Source organism: Ailuropoda melanoleuca, chromosome 8 (assembly GCF_002007445.2).
Source record: "Ailuropoda melanoleuca isolate Jingjing chromosome 8, ASM200744v2, whole genome shotgun sequence".
Lineage (NCBI taxonomy): Eukaryota > Metazoa > Chordata > Mammalia > Carnivora > Ursidae > Ailuropoda > Ailuropoda melanoleuca.
In genome coordinates this window covers 44,145,198-44,163,479 of record NC_048225.1, presented here as the reverse complement: position 1 = coordinate 44,163,479, position 18,282 = coordinate 44,145,198, and the positions used below count along the sequence as shown (strand labels likewise).

The window sequence follows — 18,282 nt, the reverse complement described above, 5'->3', positions numbered from 1 at the left end:
GAGGAGAAGGGCAGGGAACAAGAATGGGGATTTATAAAGGAGACAGAATTAAGGCTAATAGAAAAACACATTATAGGAGGCAACTCTTACAACAGGTGGGTACACACTTTATCAAGTTATCTAGCACCAATGTAAAAAAGGACCTGGTCACTAAGAGAACTCACAGTGTCCATACGATAAAAACAGCCAATAGCCCAGGACTAGAAAGCCATTTCTCTTGACTGCCATCTTAAGAAACCATGGAGTGACATGAGGAACCTTATAGCACATGCCAGGCTCCATTTCTCAGAACATTTTATATCATCTTCTTATAAAATAAAGCAGTCACATGATCAGAGGACCTGAACCAAGTGTTGCTGGTCGGGGCTGTCCATGGAACACCCATCTCTCTTGCCACCTTCCTCCTTTCCCCTCCCACTCACCAAGAACAAAGGATGGGGAGGGATGCGAGACTTTGCCATCTCTGCTCCTTGGAAGCACAGTTCCCGTGCCTCCTGGGCCCCGGCTCTGAGTACGTATATGCCACATCATAAAACCAGACATGAAACCAGTCTCTCTCTTACTAAACTCTATCCAGCAATGTGCTTCCCGACTACTGTGCAACCTCATTCTGTACATACATAGCTTTTCTCTTGCAGGGAACAGGAGGTCCCCAGGAGTGCCATCTTGAGCATTACTTTATAACCCCCTGTGATGCCATGTAGAGCAGCTGGTACACAACTGGTGAACAACTGAAAAGACACAGGCCACTGAGCCAGGGCCGGGGAAGTGGCAGCAGATAGGTAACCACGATTTTTCCTTTAAAAATCCATGTTATTTGCCAAACAACAAGGAGGCACATTATTTAGGTTAAAAAAAAATGCCTTTGTTCCTATTAGCTCAGAAAGCAAAAGAAAGGAAGAAACAACACATTCAGAGCACATGGTCAGCCACTAAAATACAGAAACAGTATTCACCCGGTTACCGTGTGGTTGGGAGAGGGGAAAATGAGATGGGGGTGGGACATGTGGTTAGCTACTTAGTCTGCTTACTTAGAAAAAATGAAAACAAGAGTCTTAGACCTCAAAGTATATCTGTGAAAATTACAGAGACTTCTTAGATTAAGCTCTGGCTTTACTTCTCTTGAGGAATACAACAATGTTTTGCATGCCTGCCTGTTATTTGGCAACCATTGATCTTCAACTGATTTTTGCAACATCCCTATGAGGTATGTACCCTTCTCCCCATTTTACTCATGAGAAAACCGAGGCTTGGGGAGGCTAAGGAACCTGTTCAATGACACGAAATGAGTTAATGAAGAGCTGGGGATTTAAGCCAGGTGTCTGACCCTGACCCGAAAGACAGTCACGCTCATGGCTAGTCTATCCTACCTCTGACTTCTCACATTAGTAAAGCAGTGGTTCACAGCAAGAGGACTGAGGTTGAGGTGATTCCTCCTTCTCAGTGACTCTCACATCTGTCACTTCCTTTCCACCTGTACTGTCACCTCCTGAATTTGTCAGCCCAATTAGCTTCACATCTGACCTCCTGATTCTCAAGTTCCACTCCTCTCATCCATACAACATTCCGCCTCTAAGCTGGGATGGTCTCAAAGACAACTTTGACCATGTTGCTCTTCTGCTCGTTTCCTTTCCCTGGATCCCCAAGACCTGTGGAATGAAGTCTGAACTTGTCAGGAAGGAACTGGAGGTCCTCCACTATCTACCTAACATATTTTCCCACTCTTCCTTCCTGTAGACCCTTCATGCCAAACAAAGGCATCTGTCTACTCACTATCCCCAAAACTCCTTTGACTGGTTACTATCTGCACTCAGCCTATCACCCAGCCCTGCCCTGGCATGTTTTCTGTGCTCTCTGCCCAAATCCTTGCTGTCATCCCCAGGCCCAGGCCAAATCTCACCACCCTGGGATGCTGCTCCTCTATCAGCCCAGCTGGAAGTGGGTCTCCTTGTCTCCAATCTTAGGGCACATTTCCTTGGTACTTTGGATTAGGAATTTGCTCTCTGCCTGGCACTATTTGCTATCATGTGATCAGATATTTACATACAGATGCATAATTTTTCCTAAGAGAGTATAGTCTCTTTATAGCCAGATACTGTGTCTTTGTTTCTTGGAATCCCTCTCGGGGGCAGTAGCTTGTGTCCTGCATATAAAAGATATTCAATACATTCCACAAGATGAGCTTTTTAAACTGTAGCAAGCCAAATTCCACACTCTGTGCTTGTACTTCTTCCCTCAGGAACCCTTCAAAAACTACCTGCAATACCAGAAGGAACACTTGGACAAAATGTGTTTACTTTGTTAAAAGAATTATTAAAGTATTAAATTATGATATTGGCTTTAGGGTTCAAAGTATCTGCATTTTAACCCGAGTCTCTGAAGACTGAACTCTAAAGAATAGTCATGTTAGGTCCTGTTGCAGGGACACTGCAGAAAGAGGTGGGGCTTCCGATCACACCACACAGGCAGCTGGACGCTCCATTGGCTTCTGCGTCCAGCCCTAAAGTGCTCCTAAGCACACGAAAGCAACTTTTAAAAGCTTTTGAATCTTCACTGGCCTTTCTCTTGAAAAAAGTTAAAAATAACAGCAGATATCTTACGCCTTCTTTTGAGGCATTTTACAGCTTAAATATTAACAGTGCTGAATCAGAAGCAAATTTTGCAAGTGCCTTTTTTCACGTGTTGTTGTTGACCTCTCTCTTTGGACGGTGAGTTCCTTGGAAGCGAGTGTTTTATCATACCCCCAGCGCCCAACACCGTGCTGGCCTGTGTTACACTCAGTGAAGCTCCAACACATGAATAAACAAGAAAAATGACTCAGGGATAAAGTGCGGGAAGTAAATTAGAAAATATGCGGGACCAAGCCTTTCAAGTCAGTATTTTCTTAAGTAAAACATGACTTCTCTGGGGCCACCACACTGCACACTATAATTTTTCTCACACGCACATACTCAGCCACGTGTAAGACACTCGGATGTCACAATGAAACTATTTCTACCATAAGTGAGCTGGGTAAATCCAAGATCCTATAGGATTAAGAAAGATTGTTTTAAAGAGCTCCACAAAAGTCGTTCTTTGGGGCAGGCCTCTAAGAAATGAAATGGTCACATCACTGGATATGCGATATATCCAAGGACAAAAGAGCAAATGCACTGGCCATAGATCGGCTCCTCTCTACCTTGCCTTTGGGAGGAAGCCAAGTGCTTCACATTGATTTTATTATTGAGGGGATAGAAATAAAAAGCTAATCCTTTTGCAACATAGAGATGGTGGGGGGGAGAAAGAGAGAGATTGAGATTGAGAGAGAAAGAAACAAAAGCCTTCCAGGAACAAGAACATTAGCAGAAAAAATAATACTACTTCAGAATTAAAGACATGGTTTTGGGGCGCCTGGGTGGCACAGCGGTTAAGCGTCTGCCTTCGGCTCAGGGCGTGATCCCGGCATTANCTCACATTGATTTTATTATTGAAGGGATAGAAATAAAAAGCTAATCCTTTTGCAACATAGAGATGGTGGGGGGGGGAGAAAGAGAGAAATTGAGATTGCGAGAGAAAGAAACAAAAGGCTTCCAGGAACAAGAACATTAGCAGAAAAAATAATACTACTTCAGAATTAAAGACATGGTTTAATTGCTTGGTCTCCATTCAGCAGGGGTAAGAGGGAGATCGGTGGTACAGGTATCACTGAAGCACAGGCAGTGAAGCTTAAAGACTAGTGTTTTTGTTCATTACGACAACTTTTACAACAAAACAGTGTTTTAATTCCACCTAAAACAAAGTGANAAAAAAAAATAAAAATAAAGACATGGTTTTAATTGCTTGGTCTCCATTCAGCAGGGGTAAGAGGGAGATCGGTGGCACAGGTATCACTGAAGCACAGGCAGTGAAGCTTAAAGACTAGTGTTTTTGTTCATTACGACAACTTTTACAACAAAACAGTGTTTTAATTCCACCTAAAACAAAGTGAAGTGAGGATGCACGGCTTCCCTTGTAAGAAAACTCATTCCTTCCTTCCACGTCATCAGAGAAGTGTTGATGCCATGGAAAGAAATACTGCCATGAAGGCTTTACCTTGTTCTCCCTGAACTCATTTTGGAGACATTCGTTCTCTAGGGATGTTTTTGACTAATGGACATCACAAACCTCTGGAGCAGCCAAGCTCCCTCCTGCCTCCGTGCCTTCCAGTTCTCTATCCTGAGTGCCCCTCCCAGTCTTGTGGTTGTCCAAATGTAAGACTAGCCCTCCTGTTCTCTTCCACCTCTGTGATCACCGGAGCTCACGGTGGTACTGCTGAACTTGGAGATTCTCAGTAATGCACCACAGTGAAGTCTGCAGGTTGTCAGTCCTGTTCTTGGAGTTTAAATTTCCCCCTTCTCCTCTTTCTACTCATGTCCTGAGTTGCAAACCACTTCATTCAATCATTCATTTACTCATTCATTTGTTTGTTCATTAACCCTCATTCACTGTTATTCTTTATTTCATAATTATCTCATCAACTATTTTCATTCAATTGGTTGGACTCTCATTCTCCATCTAGTTTTCATTCATTCATGCATTCCACAAGACACTTGTTGGGTACTGTTGTAGGTGTTAGGAATAGTGCAGTGAACCAAACAAAATATAGCAATAAACAAAAAGTCCTTTTCCTCATGGATCTGGGGGGAAGGGACAATACATACACACAATAAATATAGAACATGATGTCACATAATGAGAAGTGTGCTGAAGGACAATAAGACAGGGTGCTGCATTCATTCATTCATTCATTTCACAGGTACTTGTTCCTGAGTACCTACCATGTGTTAGCTGCTTGGGACACAGTGGTGAATAATACCCACATCCTCGACATTGAGAAAGAAATGCATGGACACTCAGCCCTGGGAATCTGGATTTTTAGAAGTCCCTCAGGCAGTTCTGACCTACAGGTCACAGTTGAGAACTTCTCATCAAGTGACCCACGTATCCTTTATAGATTATCAGGTATCTATGTCCTACTAACCCTTCAAATTTCTTCTAATTTCATTTCTAAAACTCCACCATATGTTTTCTCTTTTCTGCATTTCCTTTGTTAGGTTCTTACCATCTCTCACCTAAGCTTCTGTTACAATGTTCTAATTGAACTGTTTCACCCCATCTTCCACAAAGTTAGCAGAATGATCACTTCAAAAAGTAAACCTGATCAAAAAGTCATGTAATGCCTTCTGGTGACTTAAGGAAAAAGTCCAGCCTTTTGGCCAACACTCAAAGCCCTTGACAATCCGGGCCCAGCCTCTTCCTCCAGCCTGACTGCCCACCACTCACACAGCATACCCACCAGACTAGACCCCTTCCACGTCTCCAACATGCCAGACCCCCATGTCATCCCCTCTGCCTGTACTGTCCTCTCCCCATGTCTACCTGCCATAATCCTTCTCATCTTTCAAGAACTGCCCCACATACAACTATCTCTAGAAGCTTCCCTGACAATCCTTCCCATTGACCCTGGAAGCGGTCAGTGCTCTGCCTCTGTGTTCCCACAGCTTTTTAATTATACTTATCATACCACATCACAATTCATGATTATACATGTTAGCCCCTTTTGCAAACAATAAGTTCCCTAAGGACAGGAACCATATGTTGCTCATTTTTGAATTCCTAGCTACCATTTTGTATACAATAAACACGTCATAATTACTGACTGACTGAATAAATGGTTGAATGAAAAATGAATTAGTAACCCAACAGAATGATTTATTTTATTGGGTGCTAGCAAGATATTAAACCAGTGTTTCCATTCAACTGCAAACAAAGACATTTAAACACTTTATTTCCAAGAAGTAGCCTGAGTTGCCCAATCAACCTATGGGTTAATTGTTCCATTCTAACCATTCACACCTATTTCTCTTTCTTATTTTTCTCCATATCCTACTCTTGCAACTGCCTTTCTTCTGGCCTTTCTGAACTCTTCTGCCTGTAGTTCAGGCTGGCTCACATCACCCCCTGCTAATTTTGTTCCAGCAACAGTGGTCACTGACCTTTGACTAATGACATCTATCACCAGGGCTGGTCTGTATAGAGTCAGAGTACACGACCACCTCCCTGGTGTGATACCAGGGCACTGAGATGCCCACTGCCCCTAACATAGTCCTCTCTGCACCAAACACCTTGCTTCCCTTGGTTGAAGGCTCTGACCTTTCTGTATTAGAAACGTAATTCTTTAATCTTTAGAAACTATAAGGAACTCTAAGTCCTCTTGGCAGGAAGTCTGCACAGTGTGGGAGACAGGCACATGACAGACCTCTGATTCCTTTCATTGAAATGCCTTCGTCCATATTACACACCAGATGGGCTGTGTGTTAGGATCCCTTAAACATGCTCAGACTCATGTTTAATAGGGTGACCATTGAGAAAAGACAAGAAGCTCAACATTGTCATCCATACAGGATTAAGTTATTAAGAAGTCAAGTATTTCTTAAAGTGGAATGCATGTTAGATCCTTTAAAGGAGAAACAAGGGGCTATCGGGCAACTAAGGGATGTGGGAGAGGAAGGGCATGGGAAGAGGAACCAGAAAGAGGAAATTGGGAAGCTTGGAACACACTTGAGAAACTATCATTTTTTTTAGAGTTCTGGCCCCATGTGAGGCCACAGAGCTAAGACAATATAAGCTACCACAGAGACCAGTCCTCAGAGAGGCAGTCTTCAAGGAAGAAGTTAGAGAGAGGCAGAGAAACTACAAGGCCAGTCTGCTTCCAGGTTCCTTCAGACCAAAAAAAGCACCAACACTGGGGACATCCAAGGCCCTTGTCAGTTGAGAGGCTACTAGACTGTCAATTTTGCCCAGGGTGTCTAATCTTGTTTCACAAAACATGTGATCTCAAGTAACAAAGGAACTGCCCTACATACAACTATCTCTTGCTCCTCCTCCCAGAGCAAGTCTCCCTCTACAGTCAAAACATGTTATACCTCCCTTATAGGCAAGGTCCTGACCCCCATGGGAAAAGCTTCTCCCATCTTCACTGTGTATTCCCCACCTTGGTTCAGCCATGCCCTATGGATTATTGTGAAAAGGACACAATGTGCTACAAGGTGTGGTTCATGGACCAGTGCCAGTCTGAGAATTGCTTGTTACTGGCTCATAATGAGCTAAATACAGAAATCAAGAGTATGTATTTAGAATCACTTATAGCAATTTGCTGAGACATCTCAGCACATGATCAGGGGTTTATATTTTGCATGCCTTTGTTGTTTTCTATATTTCATTTTTGTTATATTTTATAAAAGGTACCAATCTGTGACGACTAGAAATACACATTTTTTAAGGAAACCAAAACCCCAGTCTTTTACCACGTTTGTGCCAACACAGCCCAGTTAAAATTTAGCAACCAGCACTGGAACTGTGAGCATTTGGAGTTTTCTCTTTCCACTCTAAAGAAAACCTCAGTCTCTGCTCCTTTGTTCATCAAACCTCTCTCTGCTTCCTCATGTGACAGGTGCAAACAAAGATGAGTTGTGACAGAACGCAGGTACAGGATGGTGGCTGAGTTCATGCCGGGCATCACAGCATTTCAATTCTTCCCAGGCAGGACCGTACAGAATTATACGTACAGAAAGAAGGAATCTTGCCACAGAGCCTAATAGAAACACTCCTTCATATATTCCACATATAAGTGAAACCATATGATAATTATCTTTCTCCGATAGACTTATTTCACTTAGCATAATGCCTTTCAGTTCCGTGCAGAGGATCATAAGGGAAGGGAGGAAAAACTGAGTGGGAAGTCATCAGAGAGGGAGGAAAACCATGAGAGACTCTTAACGATGAGAAACAAACTGAGGGTTGCTGGAGGGGAAGTGGGTGGGGGTTGGGGTAACTGGGTGATGGGCATTAAAGAGGGTGTGTGATATAATGAGCAATGGGTGTTATAACCAACTGATGAATTATTGAGCACTACACCTGAAACTAACAATGTACTATATGTTGGCTAATTGAATTTAAATTTTAAAAAAAGTAAAAAAGAAAAACTCTTTCAGAAACTGCAAGATCTAGGGGCACCTGGGTGGCTCAGTTGTTGAGTGTCTGCCTTCGGCCCAGGGCGTGATCCCAGAGTCCTGGGATGGAGGCCCACATCAGGCTCCTCCGCTGGGTGCCTGCCTCTTCCTCTCCCACTCCCCCTGCTTGTATTCCTTCTCTCTCTGGCTGCTTCTCTCTCTGTCAAATAAATAAATAAAATCTTTAAAAAAAAAAAGTACATTAAAAAAAAAAAAGAAAAGGAAACTGCAATATCTAGTCACTGTTGCCTCACAATACTCCCGGACACCTGACTCCGGGCTAAGAAAATATTGACAGGTACTGAGTCATTTTATTGAAGTTCAATTCCTCTAAAAGCACAGGCCCCAAAATACACTTAACACACCCAGTTCCCAAAGGTTAAAGTATAGGTGAGAAACACCGTAAGAACCTGATACTGAGTCAAGTGGTAGTTTCTAACACGGGAAGGAGGAAGTATACAACAGCGCCTTCCGCAGTTCTGTATGATTACCACCCAGGTCACGTAATGAGCGAAGCCGACTAGACACATCTGACATTTTTATTCTTGCCTTCTCGACCGTACCTCATCTATGTTACAATAACATAATTATAAAGCCACTGGAAATTGCCAATTTTCTTTCTTCCTGTGAAATACTAAGTGGTTCCCACATCTCATTTCATTTAATCTCATCATATCCTGGTGAGGCAGCTCTGCTCTGATTTACAGATGAGACCAGAAAGACTCGTCTGAGGTCACACAAGGAATGCAGGAAATAATGCAGACATGAATTGTGGAAGCTGTATTAGTAGCCTCAAATTGAGGAAGAGGGGAGATACAGCCACCAGCCTGCCTGAGGTCATGAAGAAAATGAGCTGGACTAGGAGGGCAGGGGTGCCTCTGTCCCCCAGGCCCTTTGAGATGAAATGAGTTCTTGGGAGGACAGGAAGTCTGACCCAGAGAAAACTGTGCAGTGAGCTAAGTTGGTCTTCTGATACCTCCAAATCTTCTTTCCCCTTCTATGGGACTTGTACCCACCTCCCCTAGTCAGTCAGTGTTCTGGTGCCCCCGTCCGCTGTCAAACTAGCTCTTAGGAACTGCTGCCAGCTCCTTGATGGTGATTCTAAATGACTGCATTCTCACTCCTGGAGTTTATAATACTTAAGGTCTCATCTTTCCCTATGGAAGGCAATCCTTTATCCCATTAGGGGTACTGCTGGTGAATGAGGAGTCACCAAGGGGAGACGGTAGGGCTAGGCTCTCACTCTCTGTGAGAGCCCCTACTTCCATTCACTGAATGCCTACTCTGTGCTATGGACCATGGTAAGAATTCTACATTTACTACCTAATTAAATTCTCAATAATTCTTCTGGCAAATCATTATCATGCCATTTTACAATTGAGGAACCAAAGGCCCAAGAATTTAAGTCACTTCTAGTGCAAGGTCACAAAATCAATTTAGTGGCTACTTATTGTTTAACTTCTAACCAACATGGCCTCTACAGACTTAACAGGACATTACAAATCATCCCAGAGGGGAAGCAGTCCAGTCTACCACCCATGGAAAACAAAGTGAGTCCTCTACAATAGGGAAATAGACAATGGGTACCTTAACAGAATCAGTATGCCACTATCCATGTGATATAACTTTACTCATATTTGGCTCTGAAATTCCTATTCATGCCTATATTACAGACCTTCTCCCTCACCTGTAAGCTATGCTGGAAACATCACTGTTCTGCAGGTGCCTCAGACTTGGCACCTGACTTGGTGATTGTGCCATCAGCAAATTTGTCAACTTCAGCTCTGTTGGAGACTCTGAATTAAATTGTCTTCACTAAGGAGCTACAGATAAAATGCAACTGCCTTCCCACCAAAGGGTAGCAGCTACACTTCCAAGGGATGAACACCAATGGGAAGATCCTTAAATACCTAAAAGCAAACCATCAAAACATCTGTGGCAGTATAGCTCCACAATCAGGTATTTCTTAGGAAGAACACACAAATGTACACTTTGATCAGATGGTAACAGGTATGGAAAACACCAACAAAATCAAGACTGAAATATTGAGGACAACCTGCATCCTGAAGAGGCATTTACTAAGCACCTACTATGTGTCAGGTATTCTGCATATGTTATCACTAATTCTCACTACAGCCCTTCCAGGTATACATTATCATTCCTATCTATAGTTAAGAAAAGCCATCATCAAATGGCTAATAAACGGCATATTTAGGATTTGAATTCATGTCTAGTGCCCATGCTTGAGCTTCTTCTATCACACCAAGTTATGACAATTTGGTCATAATTCACCTCTCCCCTGAAGTGACTATATTTATTTTGAAGTACCTCTTCATTCTACTCTAAGATAAAATCATGAATACAAATAAAAACCAGCTATTATTGGTGCTGGAAGAAACCTCCACTTAACATTTTAGTTTTACTTAACACTCAGATTTATTAGAAATTCTGGAAGCTGGGAAAGAGTATTTTTCAGGCTCCGTCCACGTCAAGGCCCAGAATTCTCTCATACATATTTCACAGTGCCTGTGAGATTAGTCTGGTGTTTGTGCTCATAGCACACCGAGCCATGAATCCCACATGCAGTGACTGTCCTTGTGAGCTCTGTCTTACCTTGGGCTCGTTGGGGCTACATCTTCTGGCTCTTCCACAGCACCAGTTAGCTCTGGGGGGAGGAAAGCATGTTTGTTGATGTTATTCACCCAACTTTCCTTTGCCTCGTTTGCTCTGTCCTTATTCTGCTCTGCTGAAAGAAGAAACAGTCAAGATAGGAAGGTCATCTCTCACCTCCATGACTTCTAAGTCTCCTAGTAGCTCTTATCACTGAAGCTCAAACCTCAGCTTCAGGTCTTCCTAGATTGCCAAGGCAGTCACTCATGAGTCTGAGTCCCCAGGGTCAGAATTATATCTGCAAAATTATATCTGATGTTAGCTTCCCCCAAGCAGAATCTCCTGAGAGTATGAGTGGACCTTTAAATGTCCAGGTAACTCCAGAGACCACTCCAGCGAAATAGTGACCACCTCTAGGTGAATTTCACCTGAATTGGGGTCAGGACTAAATATGTATGGCCAGGGGACACTCAGGGCAGCTAGTTCTCATTGGAACAGAGACACCATCATTACCAAGCATTTACTGAATGTCAACAATGTGCCCAACTTGAGGCTGGGCTCCGGGATCCAAATGGGAACAAATGCTTCTAGTCTGGAATGTTCCTCTCCACTGCCTCTTCCTTCCCACAGTCTCTACACATCCAAAATCTACATAATCCTCAATACCCAGCTCAGATGCTAAGGCCCCCCCCATAAAACCTCCATGCTCCCTCTTTAGAAAATCACTTCTTCTCACCTCTGAACACCCAGGACTCTTTACCAGCACCTCTCAAATAATTAGCATTAAGTAATTATGCTAAGTGCTGGGCACAGTGTTGTTTTTTGTATGCATTACCTTGTGAGGAAGGTGCTATATTCCAAGTTTAGAGATTTGGAAATTGAGGATCAAAAAGTTCAGGAAACTTGCTTTCGACCCCAGTGCCAGTAATTGCCAGGAATGCTTATACATTGATGTTAAGATGAAGCAACACAAGGACTCCCGGTTTCCAAATACTTAAATTCCAGGGTGGTATTCCCCACAGGTCTCTTTACACAGAAGTCTACTTTCTTCAATTGCAAAATAGAATCCACAGTACTAACCCATACCTCCCAAGATTTCTGAAGGCCTAGATGGTTTTGAAAATCAAGAGGGATGTGAGCAGTGCATGGCACACACTAAACATTACCCCTTATTTGCAAGGGGTGTGTCAGAAAGAACAAAATCCCAGCTCTGCCATTTGCCAATGATACAACCTTGGACAAGTAACTTCACTTCTCTGATTTTACATGTCTCATATGTAGAACGGGGATAAGAATACCTACCTTACAAGATTGCTGCTATAGTTGCAAATAATAGAGAGCAAATACCTATCACGTATGAAATGTTCAAAAGGTGACAGTTATTTTCCTTATTGGGTACAGGCTAGATCTAGACAGGGGCTGTTCTCAGGGGTAAAAGTTTACACTGCCTAGCTCAGAGTGAAAGCGAAGGCACACCACACATATTTAATAAATCCAACAGAATTCTAAAGAAGCCCTCAAAATACTGTCTTTACAGTCCCTTAAATGATATACTTGGTTGATTAAAGACATACCAGATGTGGAAAGGGAAGCTAATCTCTTCCTGTCATCCTCCTCAGAGGAAATGGTTCTGAATTTTCAGAGTTAAAGGCCAAAGGAATGAAGGGGGTAAATGCCTTATAAATCCCAACTGTCTATACTACTACAACTCAACACAGTATCTAAAGGGCTTCCTATGTTTTTCTAAATTACCCTGAGTCCCTTGGCCCTGCCTTATCTGAATCCAGGGCAAGAAGATTTTGAGCTGGAGGACTACACATTATGCAAAGAGCACCTCTAAATGACTTCCCTCAGCAGACTGCAGTACTGATTCTAACATCCTTCCTGTCTCCTGGCAATGCCTTCCCAATCAAATGCTGGCTCAAAATGTCCTAGCCAAATCAACTCACCTGCTACCTGGAGCTTCTTCTTTCTCATGGACGCTCTGATGATATCTGCACCATGAATTCTGTCTCTGTGCCTTTTTGCCTTGGCTTCATAAAACCATTGACCACTCATATTCTTCAACTGTTTGTCATCCTTAATTTTTTCAGGCAAATGTCTACAAAAGGAAAAGAGCTTTATTTTGCTGAGAGCCCACAGTAAATAAATGAGTTCAAATGGAATAGTGCCTAAGGAAATTGGTAAACATACAAATAAAGCTCTCAATATTTTAGAAGACCCCACAAGCCTCCTAGATGACCAAGAAATTCCTCTTTGATTGAAAAGTCAGGAAAGACAAGGCTAACATTTTTTAAAAATCAAAGACTTCATCCATGACCTCCACATGGTGCCTGGAATTTCTCAAACCAGATTCACTTTTTGGCTGCAGTCTTCTGTGTCCACCGTTTAAATGCAAATACCCCAGGGAAAGATGGTCTATTAAGTGTCTCTAAGTCTCGGTCCTTTTATCTGTAAAAAGAGGTTCATCATAGTAATCTACTCCATGGGATTGCGTTGAAGATTAAATTAGCAATGCATGTAAAACTGCGCTTTGCCAATTCCTAGCACCTAAAACCCAATGAACATCTGGTGGAGGAGTTTTAAGTTCATCAGACCTCTCCGTTTTGGTGAAATGCGTTTATCAGAGACTCTCTGGGGGTGGGGGAATGAATGATGTCCCTAGTTCTTAATGCCAGGGAAGTGAGTACTGAAAAAGCAGGCTGGAGGCAAGCAAGATCAAATTTATGCAAGTAGAGGGCTGGGGAGTAGAGGCAGAGGCAAATTCTGATTGTACAATTACTGCTTTCAAGTGTTCCACAACCATTCATGCTCACTGAAAAGCTAACACCTGCTGAACAAAACAAATACAGCCCTAAAATCTCCCTAATTTACACTCACTTAAAAAGCACTGTTCTACTTGACAGGTGGTGTTGTCTTTTTTCTCTTCCCCATCATGATAAGTGTACACTTCAATCCCCATCCCCTATTTTCACCATCCCTCCCACACCCCCTCTGGTAACCATCAATTTATTCTCTATAGTTAAGAGTTTGTGTCTTGGTTTCTCTCTCTTTTTTCTCTGCTCATTTCATTTGTTTATAAATTCCACATGCGAGTGAGAACATATGGCATTTTTTTTCTCTGACTTAATCCACTTAGCGTTATACTCTCTAGCTCTTCATGTTGCAAATGGCAAGATTTCATTCTTTTTATGGCTGAATAATATTCCATTGTATATATTTACCACTTCTTCTGTATCCATTCATCTACCAATGGATACCTGGGCTGCTCCATAGCTTAGCAATTGTAAATAATGCTGTTACAAACATAGGGATACACATATCCTTTAGATTTAGTGTTTTTGTACTTTTTGGGTAAATATTTAGTAATGCAATTACTGGGTTGTAGGGTAGTTCTATTTTTAATTTTTTGAGGAACCTCCATACTGTTTTCCATAGTGGCTGTACCAGTTGGATTTCCACCAACAGTGCAAGAGGATTTCTTTTTCTCCATAACTTCACCAATACTTGATGTTTCTTGTGTTTCAATTTTCACCAGTCAGACAGGTGTGAGGTGATATCTCATTGTAGGTTTGATTTGCATTTCCCTGATGATGAGTGATGTTGAACATCTTTTCATGTGTCTGTTGCCCATCTGTATGTCTTCTTTGGAGAAATGTCTGTTCATGTCTTTTGCCCGTTTTTAAATTGGAGTATTTGTTTTTTGAGGTGGTTAGTTCTATCAGTTCTTTATATATTTTGGATACTAACCCTTTATGTCATTTGCAAATATCTTCTCTCATTTCATAGGTTGCCTTTTAGTTTTGTTGTTTCCTTCACTGTGCATAAACTTTTTTTTTTAATGTAGTCCCAACAGTTTATTTTTGCTCTTATTTCTTTCATCTCAGGAAACATACCTAGAAAAATGCTGCTATGGCCAATGTCAGAGATATTACTGCCTGTGCTCTCCTCAAGGATTTTGATGATTTCAGATCTCACATTTAGGTCTTTTAATCCATTTTGAGTTTATTTTTGTGTATGGTGTAAGAAAGTGATAGTGTCATTACTTTGCATGTGGTTGTCTAGTTTTCCCAACACCATATGCTGAAAAGTCTTTTTCCCATTGGATATTCATTTTTCCTTTGTTGAAGATTAATTAACCATATAACTGTGAGTTTGGTTTTGGATTTCTGTTCTATTCCACTGATCTAGGTGTCTAGTTTTATGACAGTATAATACTGTTTAAATTATTACTACTTTGTAATATAACTCGAAATTTGGAATTGTGATACCACAAGTTCTGTTTTTCTTTTCCAAGATTGCTTTGCCTAGTTGAGGTCTTTTGTGGTTCCATACAAATTTTAGGATTGTTTGTTATAGTTCTGCAAAAAATGCTGTTGTATTTTAGAGAGATTACATTAAATATGTAGATTGCTTTGAGTAGTATAGACATTTTAACAATCTTTATATTTCCAACCCATGAGCATGGAACATCTTTCCATTTCGTTGAGTTGTCTTGAATTTCTTTCATCAGGGTTTTATAGTTCTCAGAGTACAGGTCTTTCACCTGTTTGGTTAAATTTATTCCTAGCTATTTTATTGTTTTTTTGGTGCAACTGTAAATGGGATTGTTTTCTTAATTTCTCTTTCTGCTGCTTCATTATTAGTGTATAGGAAGAAACAGATTTCTGTATATTGATTTTGTGTCCTATGACTTTACTGAACTCATTTATCAATTCTAGCAGTTTTGTATATACAGTATCATGTCATTTGCAAATAGTGTCAGTTTTACTTACTCCTTACCAACGTGGATGCCTTTATATTGTCTAATTGCTCTGGTTAGGACGTCCAGTACTATGTTAAATAACAAATACTGCTAGTGGGCATGCTTGTCTTGTTCCTGACCTTAGGGAAAAAGTTCTCAGTTTTTCACCATTGAGTGTTATGTTGGCTGTGGGTTTTTCATATAAGGCCTTTATTATGTTGAGGTATGTTCCCTCTAGACCTATGTCACAGTAAGTTTTTATCATGAATGGATGTTATACTTTCTCTAATGCTTTTTCTGCATCTACTGAAATTACATGGGTTTTATCCTTTTTCTTTTTGATGTGACATATCATGTTGATTGTTTTGTGAACAGTGAACCATGCTTGCATGCCAGGAATAAATCTCACTTGATTATGGTGTATGATTTTTTTAATGTATTGTTGGATTTTGTTTGCTACTATTTTGTTGAGGTTTTTTGCATCTATATTCATGAGAGATATTGGCCTGTAGTTCTCTTTTTTGTGGTGTCTTATTTTTTTAAAAAAGATTTTATTTATTTATTTGAGAGAGAGAGATCACAAGTAGAGGGTAGAGGGGGAAGCAGACTCCCCACTGAGCAGGGACCCCGATGCTACTTTAGGGAGGGTGCATATGCCTATTTCACTGTGTTAGGAAAGTCAGCTACTTCTCTTGCTCTTATTAAGTGCTCTTGCACTTAATAATGATAGCCTTATGAAGAAGATGTCCTCTAGTGCCCTGCAGTGCATGTCCCATTCCCCAGGGTCCAGCAAAGGGAATATCTCCTAGGTGTGTTAGTGTCCCTGCTATTCACTCTTGACCTCTTTTTCCTTCAGTCCAGTTGTCTGCAGAGGTTCTCTTTGCCTATCATGGGCAATGTTTGGTCCCCAGCAGGAGTGGGGCACATTTTACAAGGTGTGTGGTGGTCTGCTTGCGAGATGAGACTTACCCTCACTGCAGCTGGAATTGATGTCCCACACAATGCCTGGGTGGGGAGACATGGTGTTGGTAGGATTTGTGCTGGTCTTCTTGCAGAAGGGTCCACAGTGCTGAGACTAAGGCAAGTGTGACTGAAAAGGGAGGATCCAGCAAAGCATGGGGTGGTGTGTCCTTGTGTAAGCAAGTGAGGCAAGCGTCAGGTTGGTTCTTGCAGGTGGCCATTGTTTATGTGGGGGAGGGAAATGGCACCTGTCAGCTCCTTTGTTTCTGGAGGGGTTGCCCCAGGATTCTTGTTTCTCCTAGCTATAAGCCACAAGTCACGCTCTGAGATGAGCAAATCACTCCCTCCTGTCTTCCCTCAGTGTTTTCAAACTGCTGATTCTAGCTGTATGTTTGGGCTGTTAGTGTGCTGTGTCTTTAAAGGTAGGGACTCATTTTCCTAATGCCCTCCAGGCTCTCCCAGAGCCGAGCCCCTGATTTTTAAAGTTCCAGGCTTTAAGTCTGACTGGTTTTAAAGAACTCACAAATTCAGCTCCTCTCACTTTCAAAGGCAAATATTATGGGGATTCATCCTCCAGTTTTTCACCCTCTACCACTGGGTCCCTCAGTGTGAAAGTCTGTTTTTCACCCCTTTCTGTGCCACCAGCTTCCTCTGCACTGCAGAGAGCCCCAGTGGACCCACTCCCAGACTGGGTCTTCTACCCTTTCTACCTTTTTTGATGCAGCCTCTTCTCCACTATTTAGTTGTGGAATTTGTTCTGCCAGTCTTCAGATTGTCTTCTAGGTTATTTATGCAGACATAAGTGTTATCTAGTTGTATCTGTGGGATGAGGTGGGCTTAGGGTCCTCATAGTCTGCCATCTTTCCAGCCAACCCTCTACTTGACAAGTCTTTTAAACTTCACATCTCTCCATCCATCTCAATAAAATGAGAACCACAAACTCTAGAAGATAGTCATAGAATAAAGGAGTATAAAATCCTTAATCCGACTTTGAACTTTTGGAAGGTAATGAAGTCCAAGAGGGTTTCATGATTGCCATTCAAGCTAATATGCACCCTCCCTAAAGTAGCAAATCTACATGTCTTAGGCAGAGAACATGTATGATGGCCACATCAAGGTGGTGGCAGGGCCATGTGTGAGGGTTGCACACCAGCATACCTGGGAGTGGGGAAAACAGTAGGGATTCTGGCAAGTACATTTCCTCTCTCCTAAGTGAGTCTGGGGAGTATCTTTTTACCCAGAGTCCAACTCTCTGTTGGAACTTTCTCTCCTCTTCCAATTACCTAGGAAGAAGTGACTCCATCCCAAACATATCCAATCACAACACTTGGACACAGAGTGTCATGACAGAATATCACCAAATCCTGACAAAGACAGTTATCACTTCATGGTTTTGAATTACCAGAGGTCACAGGTTCTTATTAAACATTTCTAATGGTTCCCAATTGCCTAAGGCTTTCTGCAGGGCAAACAATCACCTATGGGCTGTTGATGGAGCTTTTGCCTTCTCCTCCCAAAGGACCAAGTTTGAGTCCAATTCCAGAAGAGAGAAGTCCTTCCAGCATTCCCTGATTAGAAAGTGAGCCCCCAGGGGCAGAGCCTCTACTCCATATACCCTTGCTTGGTGTCTCTGGAAAATAGTGGATTTTTATTCAGTGCTTGTGGAGTGAAGGAGTTTCATATGAGGCCCCTGACCACCTAACTTCAGGTTGCCTTTTCAGGTTCATTTTCCAGCACTTAACTCCAGACTCTACTAGCCAATACTCTAGACTTCTTACTATTCTCTGAACTGCTCTTTCTGACCTCCCTAAACATTTGAGCAGAAAGGCCTGGCAGAAAGACTATGAGCTTTAGACTCTCCCATACAGGTTCAAACCCCAGTTCTGACCCTTCCTATATGTTACCTGGGCAGGTTACTGAACCCTTCAAAGCTTCAGT

The 18,282-nt window shown here is 42.0% G+C and overlaps 1 protein-coding gene across 17 annotated transcripts in view; it reads right to left on the bottom strand.

The window, feature by feature from the left end:
• Positions 1-18,282, bottom strand: part of SYTL2 (synaptotagmin like 2) — a 117,082-nt gene that overhangs the window by 42,933 nt on the left and 55,867 nt on the right. For 14 of the 17 annotated variants that reach the window (XM_011222438.3, XM_034666190.1, XM_034666191.1 and 11 more), the window contains 2 exons: positions 12,590-12,741; positions 10,644-10,776 (listed from right to left, as the gene is read on the bottom strand). In XM_011222438.3, the coding sequence (XP_011220740.2) occupies positions 10,644-10,776; positions 12,590-12,741 (285 nt within the window). The remainder of the gene's footprint in view (positions 1-10,643; positions 10,777-12,589; positions 12,742-18,282) is intronic. The other 3 variants (XM_011222440.3, XM_034666194.1, XM_011222439.3) reach the window with 2 other exon arrangements.